This window comes from Dreissena polymorpha, chromosome 5 (genome assembly GCF_020536995.1).
Source record: "Dreissena polymorpha isolate Duluth1 chromosome 5, UMN_Dpol_1.0, whole genome shotgun sequence".
Classification (NCBI taxonomy): domain Eukaryota; kingdom Metazoa; phylum Mollusca; class Bivalvia; order Myida; family Dreissenidae; genus Dreissena; species Dreissena polymorpha.
This window is the reverse complement of record NC_068359.1, coordinates 4,297,568-4,320,861: the sequence shown is the minus strand read 5'-3', so window position 1 is coordinate 4,320,861 and position 23,294 is coordinate 4,297,568. Positions and strand designations below refer to the sequence as shown.

The window sequence follows — 23,294 nt, the reverse complement described above, 5'->3', positions numbered from 1 at the left end:
AAACTCCCGCTTTTTGATAGTGGTAAACAACTGCGTACCGGTAAAGTGCAATCTAGCCTGTTTTTGTAGTGTTTAGTGTGACCGCTACGGCATGTAAACAATAGCTTCTTTTAATTATGGAGACATGTGATTAATGCTATACTGCTTCGTAAACTAAGGAGAAATGTTTCGATGTAATGTTTAGAGGATGTTTTGTATCATGACAGTTTTTAATTTATTGTAATTTACATGTAATTTACAATATATTCATATTTAAGTTCAAATGATATGCATCCAATGTTTACGGTGATTTTTGTATTATTAGCCAATGCACAATTCGGATTTATTCATTTGGGACCTATCATGAATGAAGGTCATCTAAGGTCAAAAGTGACGTTAAACAGCTACGCTGAAAAACTAACAACTTAAATAAAATGGATTATTATTTACTGAGCTCATTTTTGTAGGAGGTGTGATATAAATTCATATCAAACTGTTCCGACTATGTTCTCTTTATTTTCTAAACTGACTAATTTCTTATTTAAATTTTCCAAATAAAGTGTCAATTTTAGATAAAACTATCAACCAGGAAACAAATATATTGATTGTGCCTTTGCTGATTACTGATATTCGCAAGACAATTATTTTTAGATTGGCTGTTTTCGGAGAAAACCCGAGGTATTGTCTTAGCCAGCTCATCATGTCTTCCGCCATAAGCGTCGTTCTAAAACCTTAACATTTTGTTAGCCTTTTAAACATTGGTTCTAAAATGAAAGTGCTTCCACCTACAATGTAACATTGAAACTTCATATGTAGCTGCACCTCGATGAGTTCTACACGCCACACCCATTTTTGGGTCACTAGGTCAAAGGTCAAGGTCACTGTGACCTCTAAAAAATTATTCTGACAAGCTTTAATTTATTCAAAACTGCACCCGCAGCCGAGCGTTGGCACCCGTTATGCGGTGCTCTTGTTTTGAATACAGTACATCTGCGATAGAGGTGCAAACGCATTCTCTTCAAGGGAGACCATTTCTCACATAACTGACATCTCGTTGCCAGGCGAATTTCCGCGAGAATCCGATAACGCTAATCTTTGTTTCTTGATAGATCTTTGACAAAGATATGGACTCTTGTGTTAATTTGCTCTGAATATGTTTGCAGTCCATTTAACTTATTTAAAAATTTGTATTGACACATCACAATATGTCTTAAAAACTGTTCCATTATATTCCAAGGTATGCATCTACTTTTTTTTCAAACTTTATCAGTGATTGTTTACAAGGTTTCTCAAGGTTTAAGATGTCATGTGACCATGGAAACCAATGACCATACACAAAATAATTTGCAATGGAAAGGTGAAACTACAATGTTTATTTAAAACTAAAATAATTTCCTTAAACACATGCAAATTATAAAGATCATGTTTATTAAAGCTTGCACACAAGATTACACAGACTAATTAAAAAAATGCATTTTTCGATCTCATTAGCAATTCATGTATAATAGTAATTCAATGATTATATAAATGTATTAAGAATTCAAAACAGATCCCATAATTATGTACACAGATAGACAAAATGCTTTTCTCTGTTTTGTTTAATTTTCATTTAAGCGTTTAATTTATGTTTCACATTGCCATCTTACAACCTATATTCAGTAATCATAAATGTTTAAGAGTTAGATGAAGATTTTCTTATATAACAGGCTTTGTGGTTACGATATTAACCATTTACAAATTCGAAAATTAATGCAATTATTTTAAGTTGCTTTTGTAGAATGGAAAATAAATTAGTAAAATAAAACTGCATAATAAAATGAGTAAAGGTAAGACGTCTTCTACATTCAAATATATTCCATAAATACGAGTGAGGTCTTGCAGCAGTTAACTCTTAAATATATCATGATCAAAGCACATATTCATTGACATCTCATGATCTGAAAATATTGCAGCAACTAGCTATAATATGAGATGTTATTAGTAACCTATTGTTGGCATCGTTACATCTGTAAGTGGGATAGACAGGAATAGTGTGTTGTGCACAGGGAATAGTGTGTTGTGCAATAAGTGTTCTAATTCTTCCTCATATATCACAGGCATTGTAGTCAGGTCAATATGCACTTGGATCTCCAAAAAGCTATAAAAGCTATTTTGACTGTTAGGTACTTTATAACATATCATAAGTTTACTGAAATAGGACCTGTGGAAAGTGTTTTTTTTTCAAGATGGCCACCAAGATGGCGGCCAAAACCTACTTGTGATCATAACTATGTAACTATCCACTCAAATTTGATGATGTTGGTGTCTATACTTAGGCGTCTGGGGTCAAAGAACACTTTAAGATTATCATCGTTTGTGTAAGTTTATAATGGTACACAGAAATCCAACATGGCGTCGAAATTTAGCCACCACCCCAATATGAAGGACTACAGTCATAACTTTTGACTCAAAGGTGATGATTTGTATGTCAAAAGCATTTTGGAGACAGGGAACATATTGATTGAATTTTTGATATCACTTAGCAGTTGAATAATCATCAAAATCCAATTTATGACATTCATCTGTCCACTATTACCTGATACACAATTACATTTGTCCATGTATCATTTGTCTCTGGGCGTTTTACAGCTAGAACCAGAAAAGTTTTATTCTTATGAAATGTTTATGAAACTTGGCTTAAATCTTTAGGTCATTGAGACAAAATATTGAATTCAGTCACCCCGGCTCAAGGTCAAGGTTAAGCTTCAAGGTCAAAGTTTTAAAGCTCTATTTTTGTTTTGGTCCATCAGGTTGATATTCATTGAAGGATTTTCATGAAGCTAAGCTGCAATATTTTGGTCATTGAGACGATTTGCAGATGGCACGAGTTAGTCATATCTGCTCAAGTTCAAGGTAATGCTTAAATTTAAATTCATTAAGCCTTGTTCTAGTGTCTGGTCCATATCTTTTTTAAGGATTGACGGATTTTCATATAAATTGGCCACAATGTTAAGGTTATCAAGAAGATGTTTGAAAGGCATTAGTCATTCACACTTAGCTATAAATCAAGGTCAACATGTCAAGGTAAACAAATCCTGGCAGTGGATGTAGCTATCTCGAGGACAGCATTGTTAATCAATAATTTGTAATGGAAATATCTAAATGGGAAACAGCATTTGTCATTAGTATAATACAAAAAGTCAGGTCCTTAAAGGGAACACAGTCAGGTTTGGCAGTAGGGCAAGCTGAAGGAAAACATTTGTCTTGAAAATTACATGGTCCAGGATTGATAATTTTCCAATAACTTGGCAAAAGTGATCAGCATCATGAGAAGACGTGTAACCCCCAAGATTCAGGTTTGGAAGTTTTTGGTCAAAGTTACAATCTAACACAAATGTCAAATTGTATAAGTAGGTTATAAACTTTTTTTGTTCAAATAATACCTTTGTACTGCAAAAAGTGTTTATAAATAATGGATTCATTTTGAAAAACCTAAGAATAGCAAAATGAACTGACAGTGTCTTGAACAAAACCTAAGGGTTCAATTCAATGTCAATGGTTTAATTATAGACTTGCACATACAAAATTTGGGAATACTTGGATAGAAGTTGATGTTATAAGATTACAATTCAAGGGTAAAGTTTAAAAAGAGCAATAAACTATGGCTTTATCCCAGTGTCTATTCTAGAAATCCAATATTAGTTTCCCTTCTCTCTTTAAAAATAGGGGCGATTTTTGAGAAACAGGGGGACAATTATCAAATACCATTTTTTTATCCTATTACCAGATGAAAATCAATAGTATAACAACGATCATATAAACTTAAGCTTTATACTACAGTAGATTCCGCTTCATTGAATAGCCCATCTGTCACGTCCGAATATTCAATTATCTTGAGTATTCAATTATACGGAATCAGTTATATTTCCAATGTTATCACTGTTTATCATATACATGTGTGTATGTTATCGTGTTTTAACCTATTTCAAAGCTATATTGTTAAATGCATTGCTAAATAAACTTGTTTTATTCAATAAACGCAAATAAAAGCGACGAAGAAAGTTGATTGTTTTTCATTAAACGGTGCATTGAAAATAATCCACTAGTAATATTCACTCACTCACAGGTAACATTAAATTCTTGATGTTCATTGGCACTGACGACAATACTGACTAGAAACATGTACAGACGATTAAAAAAAATTATTTTGTTGCTCTTTTTTATGCCCTGATCAAAAGATCGGGGGTATATTGTTTTTGGTCTGCATGTCTGTCTGTCATTGTGTCACTGTATGTGTGTGTCCCAAAACTTTAACCTTGGTTGAAGTTTGATAACTTTTTTAATATTGAAGATAGCAACTTGATATTTGGCATGCACGTGTATCTCATGGAGCTGCACATTTTGAGTGGTGAAAAGTCATGGTCATCCTTCAAGGTCAAAGGTCAAATTTATGGCTTCAAAGCGGCGCAATAGGGGGCATTGTGTTTCTGACAAACACATCGCTTGTTATTAATGCATACAAACACATTATAAACAAACAGCATATAAAAGCCTATACACGCATTGCAATACATATAATAAAAATAACATGCAACATAAAATGTTTGAATTCGAAAGTTTGCGCCTGACTGCAAACTGTGATCTGCGTCAGTTTTAACAGGAGACTCCTGTGTTTGCATTGTACTTAGCCAGCATACTACACTTGTTAGTCACATGACGCTTGACAGATGCTGCATACATGCATTGTGTGAAATGAAAACAAAGGCAGTCAATGTAGCGTGTATGTCAAAATCATCAATACGATGCGTATCCTTGGAGATTTAATGAGATTCTACACTGGTTTATAATGTGCAATCAATAATTGGCTATTCTATTAACCGTAATACTCCATATTTCCTATCAGATTAGATGATGTTTTTACAATGGGAAGAGATGCAAATGGCTTGGAGTTTTTAATTTCTATTCAATTAATCGGATTAATCGATTATCTGATATTCAATTAAGTGGAATCTACTGTATCGCTATTTTTAGATCAGATTTGGGGTTTTCCAAAAATTGGAGAATATTTTTTTCGTCAACTACAGAAAGATAAAATTGTCAAAAAATGTGATATTTTATCATTATTAAAGGAAAAAGGGAGCACATAATAGGATAAATAGAATATTATGTGAGTTTTGGATAAAGATCAAGTCATCATGCTAAGTTCTACGCCTCGCATGATAAACTTGATCTTAATAAACCAAAAGTCACATAATATTCTCTATATACATTTTACTTTCAATGTTTAATTGTTTTACCTTTAACATAATTATATACTGTCACATCAGTAAAATACTATAATAACTGCCGTTAAATAAAACAGTTCTTTCCATAGTATTGTTCTAACTTAATGACAAAAAAAAAATCTGTTTTCCCATGGTGGTTACAAACTGAATCATTTAAATAATAAAAAAATAACATTTACTGATTTGCATGCCTTTCATGATATCCAGGGCTCAGCGCTACAAAATTGTGATACATTAATGGATACATCCATGCTTTTCATGTGGTTGTAGTGACGTTGTACATCAGCAGCAGCATGATTTTTGCGTGCTTTTTATCAAGACTTAATGAACACGAAAAACATGGGCACTGTTTATTTGAAGCAAGAATTTGTTAACGTCGCTTAAACATTAAAATTCAGACGTGTGTTTCAGATAACAAATATAATTACACTCATTTAAGTATTCAGGAGACAACCAAAACAGGTACGACCGGAATCCAGTGGACCCTGACAAAGACCTTGGAGGACCTTGACTTTGCAGTTGACTTGTGCCTAATGTCCAATTTATGCTTCCAACACATGCAGCAGAAAACAAAAAACATTACCAGAGAAGCAGCAAAAACCAGACTGCAAATTAACCTCGAAAAGACAGAGACCATGTCCATGAACAAGAAACAGCAGAAGCCAATTACCCTAGGGGACAAAGAGCTCAAGGAGGTGGACTCCTTCACCTACCTTGGCAGAACAGGCGGTTCTGATGATGACATCTAGGCTAAACTCGGAAAAGCCAGATATTACTTCAACACTATAAGGCCAGTTTTGAAAGCAGCAACCCTCTCTATCTACACTAAACTCCAGATTTTTAACGGCAACGTCAAGTCTGTCCTCCTCTAAGGCTCTGAGACCTGGAGAGTCACCAACACTCTGACCAATAAAATCCAAGTCTTCATGAACAGGTGCCTCCGAAACATCCTAAAGGTCAGATGGACAGACAAAGTCAAGAACACTTACATATGGAAGCAGGCAGACCAGGATCCCATCGGACAGCAGATCGCAAGGCAGAAATGGAGGTGGATTGGTCACACCTTGCAAAAACCTCCAGAAGACATCAAACGGCAGGCCTTACAGTGGAATCCCCAGGGCAACAGACGAGTCGGACACCCTAAGACCGACTGGAGGCGATCTCAGAGGAAGAAATGAAGAACAGTAAAATGTCATGGGGAGAGCTAAAGAAAGCAGCCCAAAACAGAGTACGCTGGGGGACTGTTGCCAAGGCCCTTTGCTCCACAAGGAGTTCAAAGGAATAAGTCAAGACAAGTAAGTCATTTAAGAATTCAACAAAACGTTAACAGTTGTGTGTAAGCCATTTAACAATCATTGTTTAAAAAGCTTGAATACATCTTTTGACAATATATTGCATCAAATGCACTATTTCCACAAGCATTACGCCTAGTTCCCATCATAAGTTTTCTAATTAACTGTCCACGTTTCATTGTGGAAGTGCAAACCATAGGGTCCAATAAGCCTGATAGGAATAACAAACCCAACAAACTGGTACAAAACCATGCACTTATGGCAATTATGCCTCGCCTCATCTGCATGATTTCACTGCAGGTATTGACTGCCTAAGAATGCTGTCGCTCATTCAAAGGGTGTGCTCTCATTGGTCAATATTGACTCTCCAACACAATGAGGCTCTGCCTTTAAGTTGCGTAGAAAGATACATGTAATTGACAAACAATTGTAAATTGGCTCTCAACATTTTCGGTGACGTCGATATTGCTTTAATCTTTAAAAAATACGCATGGATATTGAGAGCGCAAATTTTCTAACACATTCTTAAAATGTGCACGATCTTTTGAAAGATTTCATTATAGGCTCTTTAGTTAAAATATTGTTTTACAAATACTAGGTCTAATTTTTATCAACAATCAGCTAAATTATAATATTTTAACCAGGTTTTCCATAGTTCTAATAAATAGATACATTTGTCAAATATATAATACCAACCCCTAAAATTGTGGTCTGAGAATAACTTTGTCCAGTATGGATAAATTTGATAATACCTTGACCATAATCACAGTAATTGCCCGGGTGTACTTTGTCCAGGGTTTTCCATGGAAATCCATGGAAAATATGAGGCTGGAGTATTCGGACTAAGTTTCCAGCCTTTTCCAGCGTCAATATTTAAAAAAAAAGTGTGGAAAATTGTCCATGGTATGTGGAAATAGCCTGGAATAGTTTCCATGGTTTTCCAGGCTTCCTGGAATAATTACCATGGAACAATTTCCAGGGTTTTCCAGCCAGCATGGAATAAATACCGTCCGAATACTCCATGTAATCTGGAAAACCATGGAAAACCATGGATTTTTTTCCAGGGTTTTCCAGATTACATGGAGTATTCGGACGGTATTTTTTCCATGCTGGCTGGAAAACCCTGGAAAATGTTCCAGGTTTTTTCTTTGTTTAATATTCCATGGATGCCTGGTATAACATGGAAAATTGTCCAGCGTTTACCATGGTCACTGAATAGAAAAAGAAATTTCTGGTCTAAAAACAATATTCATGTATTAAATGAATACAATACTCACAGCTTAAATAAATCATAATTTAAGGTTAGATTAAAACAAAACAAAAAATCAACATAATGCCTTAGTTTCTTCGATGTATTATTTTGTTCACAATTCATCAAAATATAACATCAGATTACAAATTGTGTTACATTTATTTAACAAATTATTCAGATCAAACAAGTGTTGTTTAATACATGCTTACAAAGCCTCTAGGTCCATTATCATAAATCAGGGCCTTACATAACAGAACAGGCGCTACTTTAAAAGTTAAAAAGTATAATGCAACCTTAACAACATGTATTCAAAGTAACAAAATACAAGCAAGTCAAGTAATATACAGTAACAATTCACGAACCCTGTACAAACGATATACAAGAAACAAAATGAAAAATTTAAGTTATTTTAGCTACTTCATGTTTGTCACAATATATGTAGCTGCCCATGAGAACAATAAAGGATACTATTTTTCTCAGCTACTTTCACTTTAATGCAATTTAGGTGCTCAATTTCATTAAAATACTTTTATATAATTTTATTGTTCAAAGAAATTCAGAACATGAATGCATGTACATGTATTACTTTCCAAGTGACAGTTTAAAATATAATTGCAAGTCTAAAACTTGTGAAGGCAGCTTAGTAAATTATAAGTACCCAGGTGGGATAAAATTACAGTTTTTAAAAACTTTTTTGTTAATTAGCTGGGCTTCAGTAGGTCGTGGATCTTTTATAGAACTTGTACTGCTGTTATACTGTACGGCTCCTGCATGATCTCTGAAAGGAAAACAAAGCAAACAATATTACAAGAAAGTCATAAGTTTTTTACATTCATCTGTAAAAGTAAATGTGCAGCAATCATATGATTGAATATCTATACTTCAATGCTCATTCATATTTTAATATATTTTAGATATTTCATATCACTGCTCAATTCGGTACATCTGGCTTTTTTGTATTTGAGCGAACATTTACGATCCTAAGTAGTTAGCAATTATTTCTTTTCCATTTACTGAAATTTATTCTCTTAAAGTTTGCAAGCGGGCTTTAATCTACTTGCAAACAGGCAACCACACAGGAAAACTGAGACTTTCAAGTGAATAAATTGTTGATTTAACTTATATTTTTATATGACTCTCTTTTATTTTGAAATTTATATTGTTGTTTTCTTAAATGCCCCAAAACGGGGTACACTAGCATGTATCTGGAAACTCAAACATATATAGGAATTTTATATTCAGATATTGCTATATGAAAGATATGCTAATTTGCTAATTCATATAAAAATAACCTGTAATTGAAACTAGACCAAAATATTGGATACCAAAAAGACAAAATACTTTCAGGTGGTTAACACTAAATTACTTATATGAGCCCGGGGCATAACAATATTTACCATGAATTTGTGGCCATGTTAGTCCTCTTGGTAAATGCGCCAAAAGAGCCGCTTTGCTGTCTTGGGTTATTTCCCTGCCAAACTCTGCAGTATCTTCCATCAACTGGTCAGCTACAGTTAAAGCACATAATGAAAATGTATATAGAAAATAATTCAAGTATTGTTTTAAATATTTAGTAAAATTGTCTTTAAATAATAACTTACAATGAAGTTAATACATCACAAAGCATAGCATAACAAAATTTGTAGGTATGATTAGTACAAATTTATTATTGCTATAATTAGAATGATGTGTAATTCTATTGGTATGAAAATGTACAGTGAAACCTAAAAAACAATGCTATTGGTTTAATTAATTTATTTATAAACATTAACAGCATTAATGAGCATTGAGTTCTCATCATGCACAGCACATAACTCCCTTAGCCTCAGTTCCCTAGCCATGCATTATAAACTTCCAATACTACATTCAAGCTTATTAATATCTCCACATAGGACTTCCTTTATCAAGCTGCAAACTGCACTTTGTGAAAATGTGTGTGACAGCTGCTTTTAAACTTCTATATTTGCCATACTTTTACCTAAAATGTCACATAAAAAAGGTCTACAATGATGACATAAGAAGAATAAATTTAAAGGAATATTTAGAAATAATGAAAAGCACAAACCTTCAGTTGTTGTTCTATTCCTAGACAGACTTCTGAAACACTTGTATGCATCACTTTTTAACAACATTTCATGTCACTTTCCAAATGATATCCATACATTATTATTTTAAGAAATTCTTGTTAATGGAAAAACTCATTAAGTTAAACTCTACTGTTTGTGAAATTACATTAACTTCATTTTAACAACAAGTTTAACCTGCATTTTTTCTTCAATACGCCTTCACCAGAATTTCAATCTAACAGGTAAACTTTCTGTATTTGAACTCCGCCAATCAGAAAAGGCTGTGATATTTTATAAACAAAAGATTAGCCGCAGACACATCTGACTCACACACAGGCACCTCAGATAGTTTGTTAATTGCAAACCTGGACTGTAGTTAAATATTGAGTGTGTATACACCTTGAACAGGGTTAAGGAATTTAAACTTGTAGACATTGCTTTGAAAGTTACTACTATTACTTCTACTACTAGTACTACTACTACTACTACTACTTCTGCAAAACTACTACTACTATTACAACAGCCACAACAACAACAACAACTACCTACTACTACTACTACTACTACTACTACTGCTACTACTACTACTACTACTACTTCTACTTCTACTACTACTACTACTACTACTACATCTACTACTACTACTACTACTACTACTACTACTACTACTACTGCTGCTACTACTGCTACTACTACTACTACTACTACTACTTCAACTACTACTACTGCTTCAACTACTACTACTACTGCTACTGCTGCTGCTACTGCTGCTGCTGCTACTACTCCTGCTGCTGCTGCTGCTGCTACTACTACTACTGCTACTGCTGCTGCTGCTACTATTACAACTCCTGCTGCAGCGACTACTACTACTACTGCTGCTGCTGCTGTTACTACTACTACTACTTCTACCACTACTACTGCTGCTACTTCTACTACTACTACTTCTACTACTACTACTACTACTACTACTACTACTACTACTACTACTACTACTACTACTACTAGTAGTACTTCAACTACTACTGCTACTACTACTGCTACTACTACTGATGCTGCTGATGCTGCTACTGCTACTACTGCTGCTGCTGCTACTTCTACTACTACTACTGCTGCTGCTGCTAATGCTACTTCCTTAACTACTACTACTACTGCTGCTACTAGTATTGTTATTATTATTTATACTACTATTGCTACCATTACTGCTACTATTCCTGTAAATGCTAAAACAACAACACAATAGTAACTGCTACTGTCAGTTAAATTTGCACCAATAGTATAATTATCAGTAGTTTAACTGCTTGTACAACTTATACAACAACCACTTTTACATCTACTCCTACAACATATTCTACTGCCAGCACCAGCATTACTACTTCTACTACTACTACTACTACTACTACTATAACTACTACTATTTCTGCCCAAACTATGCACATTGTTTTATGTTTTATTCATATGTTGTGTAAATTGTTGAACTCTGATTTACTTTGAATAAAATGTGTTGCATTTTTATAAGTTATTTTCTCCTCTTATAAAGTCTAAGTTTTTTCCAGGGTTAGCTGAAAATGTTAGAGTCTTTTCCATGCTTAAAAAATTCTATGTTCCACTTTCCATGCTATCTGGAAATATTTTCCAGGGTTATCCAGCCTAAATCCAGCGTTTTCCATTCCTTTTCCATGCTTTTCCATCCAAGGCTGGAAAATGCTTGGAAAAAAAGTCCACGTTTCATGGACATTTCTAGAACAAAACCCTGGAAAACCCTGGAAACTGTTTCAAATTCCAGGGATTACCATGGAATTCCATGTTATACCATGGATTTCCAGCCTAAGTTCCATGATTACCCTGGACAATGTACACCCGGGTACAAGCCAACAAACATTGTGTGATGCACTCAAAAACTAAGTCCTTAAGAAATGTTCAGGGTCACAATGCAAGGTCAAAATTAAAATAAATGCTTTCAATTGTGATTTTGTGCAATCTTTACCTAAAAAATATTGATTGGAGTTTTTATAATCCCCCCCAAAAAATTTGGGGGAGCATATAGTCGCCGCTTTGTCTGTCCGTGTCTGTGTACGGCCGTCTGTGCACAATTTTTGTCTGGGCTATTTCTCAGCAATTAATGACCGGAATTCAAATAAACTTTATGGGAAGCTTCACTACCAATAGAAGATGTGCATATTATCAGCCGGTTCTGTTCGGATGATTTTTCACAGAGTTATGGCCCTTTGAAATTTTCTATAAACTGTACATATAGTGCAATTCTTGTCCCCCCAACTACTAGACATTTCCTTTTATCTGAATATATAGTGCAATATTGTGACAAAAAAAACCTATGGGGAGCATATCCCGTCTCCTACGGTTTCTTGTTTTGTTGTGGTTGTACTCTTGTTTATAGAAATGGATTTATATGAGAAGTTGAATTAGTTTTACTCTTTATTTGTGTTTTCAAAGCTTACAAGGGTTGTGCTAAATAACTTGTCAAATAAAAATATAATGTACAGGCATAAAAAGACGTACATAAGGTTGATTAAGTTAATCAGATGGGTGATATGGTTAAATTATGGCCCTGTATTTAATATGCTTTTAAAGTTTAAAATCATTTGAATGGACAAAGGACTTAATAAAAGTACTAACCTTCTTTTGCCCTCTTGGAAGCGGAACCAAGAACATGATTGATATAAAAGTCTTTAGCCCTTTGTTTTATATCCTTTGTAAGTTGGTTTTGGAAGTATGGTTTTGATGCTTTGTTGTTGGCTTCATCCACTGCCGTCAAAATATTCCAAACCATTTCTTCTTTTTTATCTTTAGGAAAATAATCATTGTTTTCAATGAACAATAGTTTGTCTTTACAGCGATTTCTAAGCTCTATAAATGCCTTTTGTCCCTGTTGTTCAGTATTTTTCTCACCAGTTTTTATGTATTTTTTCAATGTTTCTTCTGAATCTATGTGAGTCAAGATGACAAATGCATATTCACCAACGCCTTTTCCAAAAAAATTGAAGAAATGGTCTACAGTGTTGGCTATTTCTTGAGAAATCCGATCTGGTTTCTGTACTAAGCAGACAGCATTGAAGCCAGGCAATGTCAACGCTATACAGTTGGTTAATTCTTCATATACATGTTGGTCATTTTGGCAAGTGTCATAAAGTCCAGGAGTGTCAACAACTTCTATTGTTCGTCCAAATCGTTTTTTTGTCTGCAAAACAATGGTATCTATTTTATCAATCTCCTTCAACATGAAAATGAAACTTAACAAAGAATTTACAGACAAGGCAATATAATGAATTATTTAATGTTTTTTAGCTGTGCATGGGGTTGGACAACTTAGTTTGTGTTGACAATCTGTAAGTTTTCGTCAGTTCAAACATTGTAAGGAATTGATTATAGACAATAAAAGGAAGGTAAAGAAATGTTATCGTGATACAAAATACCTTGCAGGCAACACATCAGACTACATGCAATGTTCTATTACAAACAATACTTTGGTAAATTTAAAGCCATACAGGATGCTTTGAAAACACTCTTGATTCTAGAACATCATAACTCTCTGTCCCAAATGAGATGTGGGCAGATAAGTCAAGAAGTACTATTCTAAAAGCTGATCATTCTTTTTTTATCGCTTGTCATGATGCAATAATGTAGCAATCAATCCAAATGCGGCTATGTATAGAGTATTATGCTTCCCTCAAAAAAGAGGGGGTATATTGTTTTGCACATGTCCGTCGGTCCGTCTGTCGTTCCGTCGACCAAATGTTTTCCGGATGATATCTTAAGAACGCTTAGACCTGGGATCAGGAAAGTTCATAAGTACATTGATTATGACTGGCAGATGACCCTTAATCATTTTCAGGTCACTAGGTCAAAGGTCAAGGTCACAGTGACCTGAAGCAGTAAAATAGTTTCCGGATGATAACTCAAGAAAGCTTAGGCCTGGTATCAGGAAAGTTCATAGGGACATTGGTCATGACAGGCAGATGACCCCTATTGATTTTAAGGTCACTAGGTCAAAGTTCAAAGTCACAGTGACTCGTAACAGTAAAATGGTTTCCAGATGAAAACTCAAGAACCCTTAATTAAGCCTGGGATCAGGAAAGTTCATAGGGACATTGGTCATGACAGACAGATGACCCCTATTGATTTTCAAGTCACTAGGTCAAAGTTCAAGCCCATTTTGGGGCCATGCGTGTTTCACAAACAGCCCGTGTTATATATAGTTTTACTGGGTACAAAGCATTCACTAAAGATGTTTTGCAATTCAATTACTGCACATTTTACTTCTGAAAAAAATATACATAAAAGCTTTATAATATGATGCATGAAGGTCATTTAATTGGTAAATTTGTCGCTAAAATAAATACACACATTTTTATGCAATTTTGACGTTGTTTTTCTCTGAGACTTTTCCAAACCTGGTCTAATCAATGATTAGATCATAATCTTGGATGAACATAAGATCAGTTTATAACCTTAAGGTTTATTGTTTGGTGATAAATCTCAAAATAACAAGTGGCAATTATCTAACAAACATGGTCCTATGCAGACTAATTAGTGGAGTGATACACTTTATATAGTCAGGTTATAGGAAGCTTTGAAACTGTTATTGTGAAACATGTGTACTTAAGTAAAACAAGAAATATCTTTAAAAAAGATATACGGCGTAAATAGTTTAATGAATGAGATCAAGGATAGCGAATGTCTTTTTCTGTGCAGTTCTTAGCTGCATCACACGCAGTACGGGATGTTACGGGGAGTTTTCGCGGCTTATTTTACATTATAACATATTGCTGGTCATAAACCTATAGATACAAAACAGAAAACCAAAAGAAGAATGGAAGTGAAATTTAAACAAATGAGTCAACCGGCCACACGAGAAGTATCCGTATTTATAGGCGCGTTCTTCGAACAAACCTGTTTTAGTGGTTTGTCGGGCATTGCTATTTGATTCGATTATTAACAGTATCAATTATCATCGTGCTAATGCTTAAAGTGATATTATGGGCATTTTGCACTGTTGAATTGAGCTGAAAAGAATTAACAGGTCAAAATAGTTAGTTAAAATGTGGTTACTGATTAATTATCTGCAACTCACCTTGCTACCAGTTGTTTATAAAAATATATTTTATATTCGATATTCTTACGTGACCCACCCAGTCCTGTAAGCTGAAATGATCCGTAAAACAAGTTCGTGTCTTTGTGTCGTATGAACAAATCTGCACTAAAACTAAATTTAGGTTCAACTCGTAAACGCATGATCAGTTGCCAAACGAAAGTACGGTTGATATTCAAATGCATTATTTTTCTCTTTCTGGTATATTGTTTTAGTATGATGATGCTGCATTAATTAATATAAGTGTATATGAAGTAGAAACATCAAAAATAATCAACGGTTGCGATAGACACCTATAAACTGTTACATGCTCATAATATCACTTTAGTACATTAGGCAATATGGACGAATAATTATTGTTAAATTTATCAACAATAATATTTATCATTGTATTGTTGAAAACACATTAAGAATCTATTATTTACATACCATAATTATATTGCTGAATATCTTCATTTAACATATTTCTGGTCTAAAGAAAATTCCAGGTCACCTAGTTCACGGATAGCGTCTTTATTATATAACGATTATTTTACTGGCCGCCAACTCCGGTGATGACCTGTATATAAACTCTGAATGTCCGCGAATTGACCCGATATACCTCGCGGGTTGAAATGCAATGCTTTAAAGTGAGGCCTCGCTTCCATTGCTCTTTGTACTTTTACATGTTAACATGTTGACAGGAATAAGGAAGTAAGTACTAAATATGAGAACATAGCCTTTTAAGTATAAACGCTCTTGCGCTGGTAATACTCTGAAAATAAAAGGTGTACGCACAAACTGTATTGATGTCGAGAATTGAGTGTAAAACTGTTCTATCTATTAAGCCTTTTCATTCGAGATAAAATTGTTTCATACAGTAAAACAGTGTTACAAAGACGCGGATATGTTTCCAATGTTCTGGTGGTATACTCAAATCAGCCAATGGAATAAATGAAGTGTATTCATTCGTACCTAGCCGCGGGAAATTTTATTGGAATTTTATTGGACACTTACAAAGGTCAGGTAAGGTGAAAAGCTGGCTTATGCAGCTTACGCCGAAAAACAATTATAATTATAGTGTAAAGATAATAGATCTTCATTTAAATCATGCACGTGGATTAAAAATTTGTCACCCCCATGGGTAACTGGATTTATAATAAAGACTTATTTATTCAATTACTTTAAACATTTAATTTAAAATGTCATCTCTGAAACAACAAATCTTAGAGCTTTGATGCTTGGTATGAAACATCAGATAGATGTCTTGTACAAAGTTTGTTCAAATCATACTCCTTGGGTCAAAATCTTTTTGAAGGGTTAAAACTGGACAAACTCCAGGGTCACATTATTTATATAGACTCATGGCATAAATTAAAAAAATATCTTTAAAACAAACGTCAAAGAACATGTTATGTTTGGCATGTAACATCATACAGTGGTCTTCTACATAATCGGTTATGAGCTCACCTGATTGCTCAGGTGAGCTTTTGTGATCGGTCTTTGTCCGTCTGTCCGTCCGTCCACATTTGTTCACTCTAGAGGCCACATTTATTGTCCGATCTTCATGAAACTTGGTCAGACGATTTGTCCCAATGATACCTTGATTGATTTTTGAAACTGGGTCATGCTGGTTCAAAAAGTAGGTCACTAGGTAAAGAAAAAGAAAAACCTTGTTAACACTGTAGAAATCACATTTCATGCCAAATCTTCACATAGTTATGTCAATATGTTTGTCTTAATGATATGTTGGTTGAGTTCAAAAGTGGTTCCAGTCCATTGAAAAACATGGCTGCCAGTGGGCGGGGCAGTTTTCCTTATTTGGCTATAGAGAAAGCTTGTAAACACTGTAGAGGCCACATTTTTTGTCTGATCTTCATGAAACTTAGTAAGAAGATTTGTTCCAATAATACCTCGATTAAGTTCCAAACTGAATCATGCTGGACCAAAACCTAGGTGACTAGGTAAAAAAAAAAAAAAAACTTGTAAACACTGTAGAAGTCACATTTCATGCCAAATCTTTATGTAACTTTGTCAAGATGTTTGTCTTAATGATATGTTGGTTGAGTTCAAAAGTGGTTCCAGTCCGTTGACAAACATGGCCGCCAGTGGGTGGGGCAGTTTTCCTTATTTGGCTATAGAGAAAACTTGTAAGCACTCTAGAGGCCACATTTCTTGTCCGTTCTTCATGAAACTTGGTCAGAAGATTTGTCTCAATGATACCTCGATCGAGTTTGAAACTGGGTCATACTGGGTCAACAAATTAGGTCACTAGGTAAAAAAATACAAAATACTTGTAAACAATGTAGAAGTCACATTTCATGCCCAATCTTCATGTTACTTAGTCAAAATGTTTGTCTTAATGATATGTTGGTTGAGTTCAAAAGTGGTTCCGGTCCATTGAAAAACATGGCCGCCAGTGGGCGGTGCAGTTTTCCTTATCCGGCTATAGACAAACATTGTGAACACTCTTGAAGTCACAGGTTTTGCCCAATCATCATGAAACTTTGTCAAAACATTGGTTTTATTGATATCTCGGACGAATTTGGAAATGGTCAAGTTTGGTGAAAAAACATGGCCGCCAGTGGGCGGGGCAGTTTTCTCTCTATATATATAGTGAAAACATGTGAACACTCTGGAAGTCACATGTTTGGCCTAATTTTCATGAGATTTGGTCAGAACATTTGTTTCCTAGATATGAGAGTTGAGTTCGAAAATGGTTCCAGTCCGTTGAAAACATGGCTGCCATGCAGGGAGGTTGGCGCCTTTTCCTTATATTTATATAGTAAAAAAGCTTGTGAACACTGTAGAAGTCACATTTTTTGCCCAATCATCATGAAACTTGGTCAAAACATTGGTTTTATTTATATTTTAGATGAGTTCGAAAATGGTCCCGATCGTTCTAAAAAATATGGCCGCCAGGGGGTGTGGGGCGGTTTTCCTTAGATGACTATAGAGAAACCTTGTAAACACTCTAGAAGTCACCTTGTTTGGCTTAGAATCATCGTCAAACTTAGTCAAGAAATTGGTATTATTGATATCTCGGACAAGTTGGAAAATGGCTCAGACAGGTGAAAAAACAAACACTTTTCAGCTCACCTGATTGCTCAGGTGAGGTTTTAGGATCGGTCTTTGTCTGTCATCTGTCCGTCTGTCCACATTTGGTTTGTAAACACTCTAGCATTCACATTTCTCAAGCATTCTTTATCAAAGTTGCTGAGAATCTATATGGCCACAAGATCTCAGTCAAGTTTGATAATGAGCAAAATCGCATAATAAATGCCAGAATAATTGCCCTTAGATTGTAAAAATTTTCATTTTATTATACAAAATCGTTGTAACCACTCTTGAGGTCTCAATTTTGTTTCAGATTTTATGAAACTTGGTCATAATATTAATTTTTGTTAGCAAAGTTTGATGTTTGGTCATGAGGGGTCAAAATATAGGTCACCAGGTCAAATCTTACAAAAACCTTGTAAACACTCCAAACGCCAGAGTTTTGGTTCAATAATGATGAAACTTGACCAGGAGGTTTGTCTGGACAATATCTAGGTCAAGTTTTATGTTTGGTAATGTGGAGACAAAATCTAGGTCATTGGGTCTCATCTTACAAAAACCTTGTAAACACACTAGTGGACATAGTTTTGGTCCCATAATGATGATACTTGACCAGGATGTTTTTCTTGATGATATCTTATAGGCAAAGTTTGTCATTGGGTCATGTGGGGTCAAAAGCTTGGTAACAAGGTCCACATTTTACAAAAACCTTATAAACACATACATTACTTGTAATTGTTTGCATTGCAAAACACCCATGCAAATTGACATAACTCAATCAGAAATAATCAATGCTCTGAGTACTGAATTTTCAACTAAGCAATGAACAAGGCCTTGTGAAACAAGATATGTTTTTGTTAGAAACACTATGTCCCCTTTTGCGCTGCTTTGAAGCTATATATTTAACCTTTGACCTTGAAGGATGACCTTGACCTTTCACTACTCAAAATGTGCAGCTCCATGAGATACAGTCAATCTTGTATTAAGAGACCACTTAAGGGAGTAATCAAAAGTGGTCTCTTAATAAAACGGTCTTTGAATACAAAAGGCCATTCTGGAAGAATGCTTACCCTCAATTTTAATCTATATGAAGGATTATCTCTTTTATCCACAATGATTTTAACTTTTATAATAAAATGAATATAAACACAATACATAAACAATATTTTACTTATAATGTGTTTTATTTTTCACTTATTATAAATTATCATTTATTATAAATCAATTGTGTGTACATATTTATTTGCAAAAACAACATAGACAAGGAAATATTTTTCCTAAGAACAAAGAATTTTGCTAAAAATGTGTAACAGTCTACATATACATGTGTACAGCTAAAACTAGAAATAAATGTCAGAAGCCAAAAGCTATGATATATTATCACATGTATTTCTCTTTCCGTTTCTATATTGCGCGTTTTTTTTTCACCTGACACATTATTTTCCACGTCTTCAAGCACCTCGGCTTTACGCTTAAGAATGTTCTGAATTTGGGTTTTTCCGACTCCAATCTCGTCTGCGATTTTACGTGCACTTATACTCTTTGACAATTCCAAAACCCGAATTTTCTCGTTCAACGTTAACACTTTTTGTTTTGACATTTTAATTTCTGCATGTACGCTTAAGGAAATCTAACTCGATTATGATACATAATGAGCTGAAAAAATTAAAACACGTCAATTGAAAACAAACAATCAGACCTGGTTGGAAAATTTATTAAGTAAATAACAATGTGATTGGCTTACAAATATCTACTAATTAGCATTATTACAAATTGGTAATGTACGGATTTCGACAGATGTTGCCGATTAATAGTTTATTTTCCGCACTTCTCAGGAAATGTTTGTCGCGTACAGTGCATTGTTTCTGCACCTGTTATCTATACTCGAGAAAATTCGGCATTGTCACTTAACGATCCACATAGTAAACTATTTAAGCTGTAGACTGTGCGCAATACGTTCCCCTATTATTCAACTCAATAAATTAATACGCAGTCTACAACAATACCGGTCAGAACCGGTCAACGAGACAAAGCATAATCATAATGGTTGTGAAAACAAAGCAGAGGTGTAACAGTACATCTTATCGGCTTAGATAAACAATTAACACGGATTTGTCCCTGAAAGATCGATAGATTAACCACTTTTACCTCCTAGTGGTCGCTTAATACAAGATTCGGACATCAAAATACACACAAAGCAGCGGTCGCTGGTCGCGTAAGACAAAAGTCGCTTAATACAATATCATTATATAGCGAAAAAGCTCCGTGGGATTTCAAAATGGTCGCATAAGACAAAGGTCGCTTAATACAAGTGGTCGCATCCACAAGATTGACTGTACATATGCATGCCAAATATCAAGTTGCTATCTTCAATATTGCAAAAGTTATTGCAAATGTTAAAGTTGGCGCAAACCAACCAACAGACCAACCAACCAACCAACAGACAGGGCAAAAACAATATGTCCCCCACTATAGTGGTGGGGGACATAAAAAGGTGAGCGAACTAGGGCCATGCCCCTGGGGTTAACATATGCCCTGTCTGTGATTAGAGCAGGTAAATTGGGTTAAATTGACTTTATGGTATGTAACATCAGATTGTGGTCCTCTACAAATTGTTGGTCCTCTACAAATCGTTCAAATTATATGTAAAGCACTATATTTATGCCCCCCTTCGAAGAAGAGGGGGTATATTGCTTTGCACATGTCTGTCAGTCGGTCGGTCTGTCGGTCGGTCCGTCCACCAGGTGGTTTCCGGATGATAACTCAAGAAAGCTTGGGCCCAGGATCATGAAACTTCATAGGTACATTGATCATGACTCGCAGATGACCCCTATTGATTTTGAGGTCACTTGGTCAAAGGTCAAGGTCACGGTTACCCGAAATAGTAAAATGGTTTCCGGATGATAACTCAAGAACGCTTGGGCCTTGGATCATGAAACTTGATAGGTAGATTGATCATGACTTGCAGATGACCCCTATGGATTTTGAGGTTACTAGGTCAAAGGTCAAGGTCACGGTGACCCGAAATAGTAAAATGGTTTCCGGATGATAACTCAAGAATGCTTGGGCCTAGGATCATGAAACTTAATAGGTAGATTGATCATGACTCGCAGATGACCCCTATTGATTTTCAGGTCACTAGGTCAAAGGTCAAGGTCACAGTGACCCGAAATAGTAAAATGGTTTCCGGATGATAACTCAAGAACACTTAGGCCTAGGATCATGAAACTTGATAGGTAGATTGATCATGACTTGCAGATGACTCCTATTGATTTTCAGGTCACTAGGTCAAAGGTCAAGGTCACAGTGACCCGAAATAGTAAAATGGTTTTCGGATGATAACTCAAGAACGCTTATGCCTAGGATCATGAAACTTTGTAGGTAGATTGATAATGGCTGGCAGATGACCCCTATTGATTTTCAGGTCACTAGGTCAAAGGTCAAGGTCATGGTGACCCGAAATAGCAAAATGGTTTCCGGATGATAACTCAAGAACGCTCATGCCTAGGATCATGAAACTTCATAGGTACATTGATCATGACTCGCAGATGACTGCTATTGATTTTCAGGTCACTAGGTCAAAGGTCAAGGTCACGGTGACCCGAAATAGTAAAATGGTTTCTGGATGATAACTCAAGAACGCTTATGCCTAGGATCTTGAAACTTGAAAGGTAGATTGATCATGACTCGCAGTTGACCCCTATTGATTTTCAGGTCACTATATCAAAGGTCAATGTCACGGTGACCTGAAATAGTAAAATGGTTTCCGGATGATAACTCAAGAAAGGTAAAGGCTACGATCATGAAACTTGATAGGTACATTGATAATGACTAGCAGATGACCCCTATTGATTTTCAGGTCACTAGGTCAAAGGTCAAGTTCACTCACCCCAACCTATAAACAAGAGCAGACAACTCTATCAAGCATTTGTCATAATTATTGCCCCTGTTATACTTGAAATATGCATATATTTGATCAATCTATGTTAAAGTTTGCGTGCTACCCCAAATATTTATGCCCCCCTTCGAAGAAGAGGGGGTATATTGCTTTGCTCATGGTCGGTCGGTCGGTCCGTCCGTCCGTCCACCAGGTGGTTGTCATACGATAACTCAAGAACGCTTGGGCCTAGGATCATGAAACTTCATAGGTACATTGATCATGACTCGCAGATGACCCCTTTTGATTTTGAGGTCACTAGGTCAAAGGTCAAGGTCACGGTGACTTGAAATAGTAAAATCGTTTTTGAATGATAACTCAAGAATGCATACGCGGCCAACAGGGCACACTCTAAACAATATTACTGAAGCAACTGGTCTGTAATCCTAAATCTATAATTATTAGTCCAATGAAACATCATCCTTTTAGTAAAATACAGTGGTTAAGTAAAAATATTATCAGAATATGAGATTTTTTGTATATTTTGTATATTCAATATTGTGTTAAACTTTAATTTTGTTGATTAATATAAATATAAGCAGGACAGGGGAGGTAATACACTCTTATATACAGGGGAAACAAATGCAATAAGTTTAAATTTATTGTTACAGCATTTGCCTCCCTTTAAATATATTTAAATTTTACCAAATGTAAGGCTAACTGCATTTTTGTAATGCATACCACTACTACTACTGCTGCTGCTGCTGCTGCTACTGCTGCAGCTGCTGCTACTGCTGCTGCTACTACAACTACTACTACTACTTTTACTACTACTGCTACTACTACTACTACTACTACTACTACTACTACTACTACTACTACTACTACTACTCTACTACTACTACTACTCCTCCTCCTACTACTACTACTACTACTACTACTACTACTACTACTACTACTACTACTACTACTACTACTTCTACTACTACTACTACTACTACTAATACTACACCACCACCACCACCACCCATCACCCATCCACCCACCCCACCCCACCCCACCCCACCCACCCACTAACCACCACCACCACCACCGTTCACAGTGACAAGAAAACGTATTCACACAATGGCTGCTACTACAACTTATAGCCCATATAGGGGGGCATGCATGTTTTACAAACAGCCCTTGTTCAAACTTGCCACACCACACAGGTGAAGGATATAGGGCTATAGTGGTCAGCCTGTTATTTTTTACAACATACCATCCTCATACATGTTTCTGTTACAGATTGAACGCTCATTTCATCTTTGAATCCTTCATCCCTTGTGATCCCAAGAAGTGTGTTTCCAGTCGCACTTTTGCCATGGCCAGTATGTCCAACAAGAAGTATTCTTAGATCTGGATAAGTATAATGACAGATT

General features: G+C 35.4%; 1 protein-coding gene and 1 long non-coding RNA gene across 4 annotated transcripts in view; both read right to left on the bottom strand.

The window, feature by feature from the left end:
- Positions 1-23,294, bottom strand: part of LOC127832275 (uncharacterized) — a 104,912-nt gene that overhangs the window by 16,172 nt on the left and 65,446 nt on the right. For both annotated transcript variants that reach the window (XM_052357660.1, XM_052357661.1), the window contains 2 exons: positions 23,135-23,271; positions 12,488-13,049 (listed from right to left, as the gene is read on the bottom strand). In XM_052357660.1, the coding sequence (XP_052213620.1) occupies positions 12,488-13,049; positions 23,135-23,271 (699 nt within the window). The remainder of the gene's footprint in view (positions 1-12,487; positions 13,050-23,134; positions 23,272-23,294) is intronic.
- Positions 7,874-10,068, bottom strand: LOC127832314 (uncharacterized). 2 transcript variants are annotated; one of them, XR_008026778.1, is made up of 3 exons: positions 9,853-10,068; positions 9,185-9,295; positions 7,874-8,565 (listed from the first exon to the last, which is right to left on the bottom strand). It is a non-coding gene; the product is annotated as an uncharacterized LOC127832314 (long non-coding RNA). The 2 variants fall into 2 exon arrangements; XR_008026777.1 differs by lacking the exon at positions 9,853-10,068 and having other exon boundaries at positions 9,185-9,819.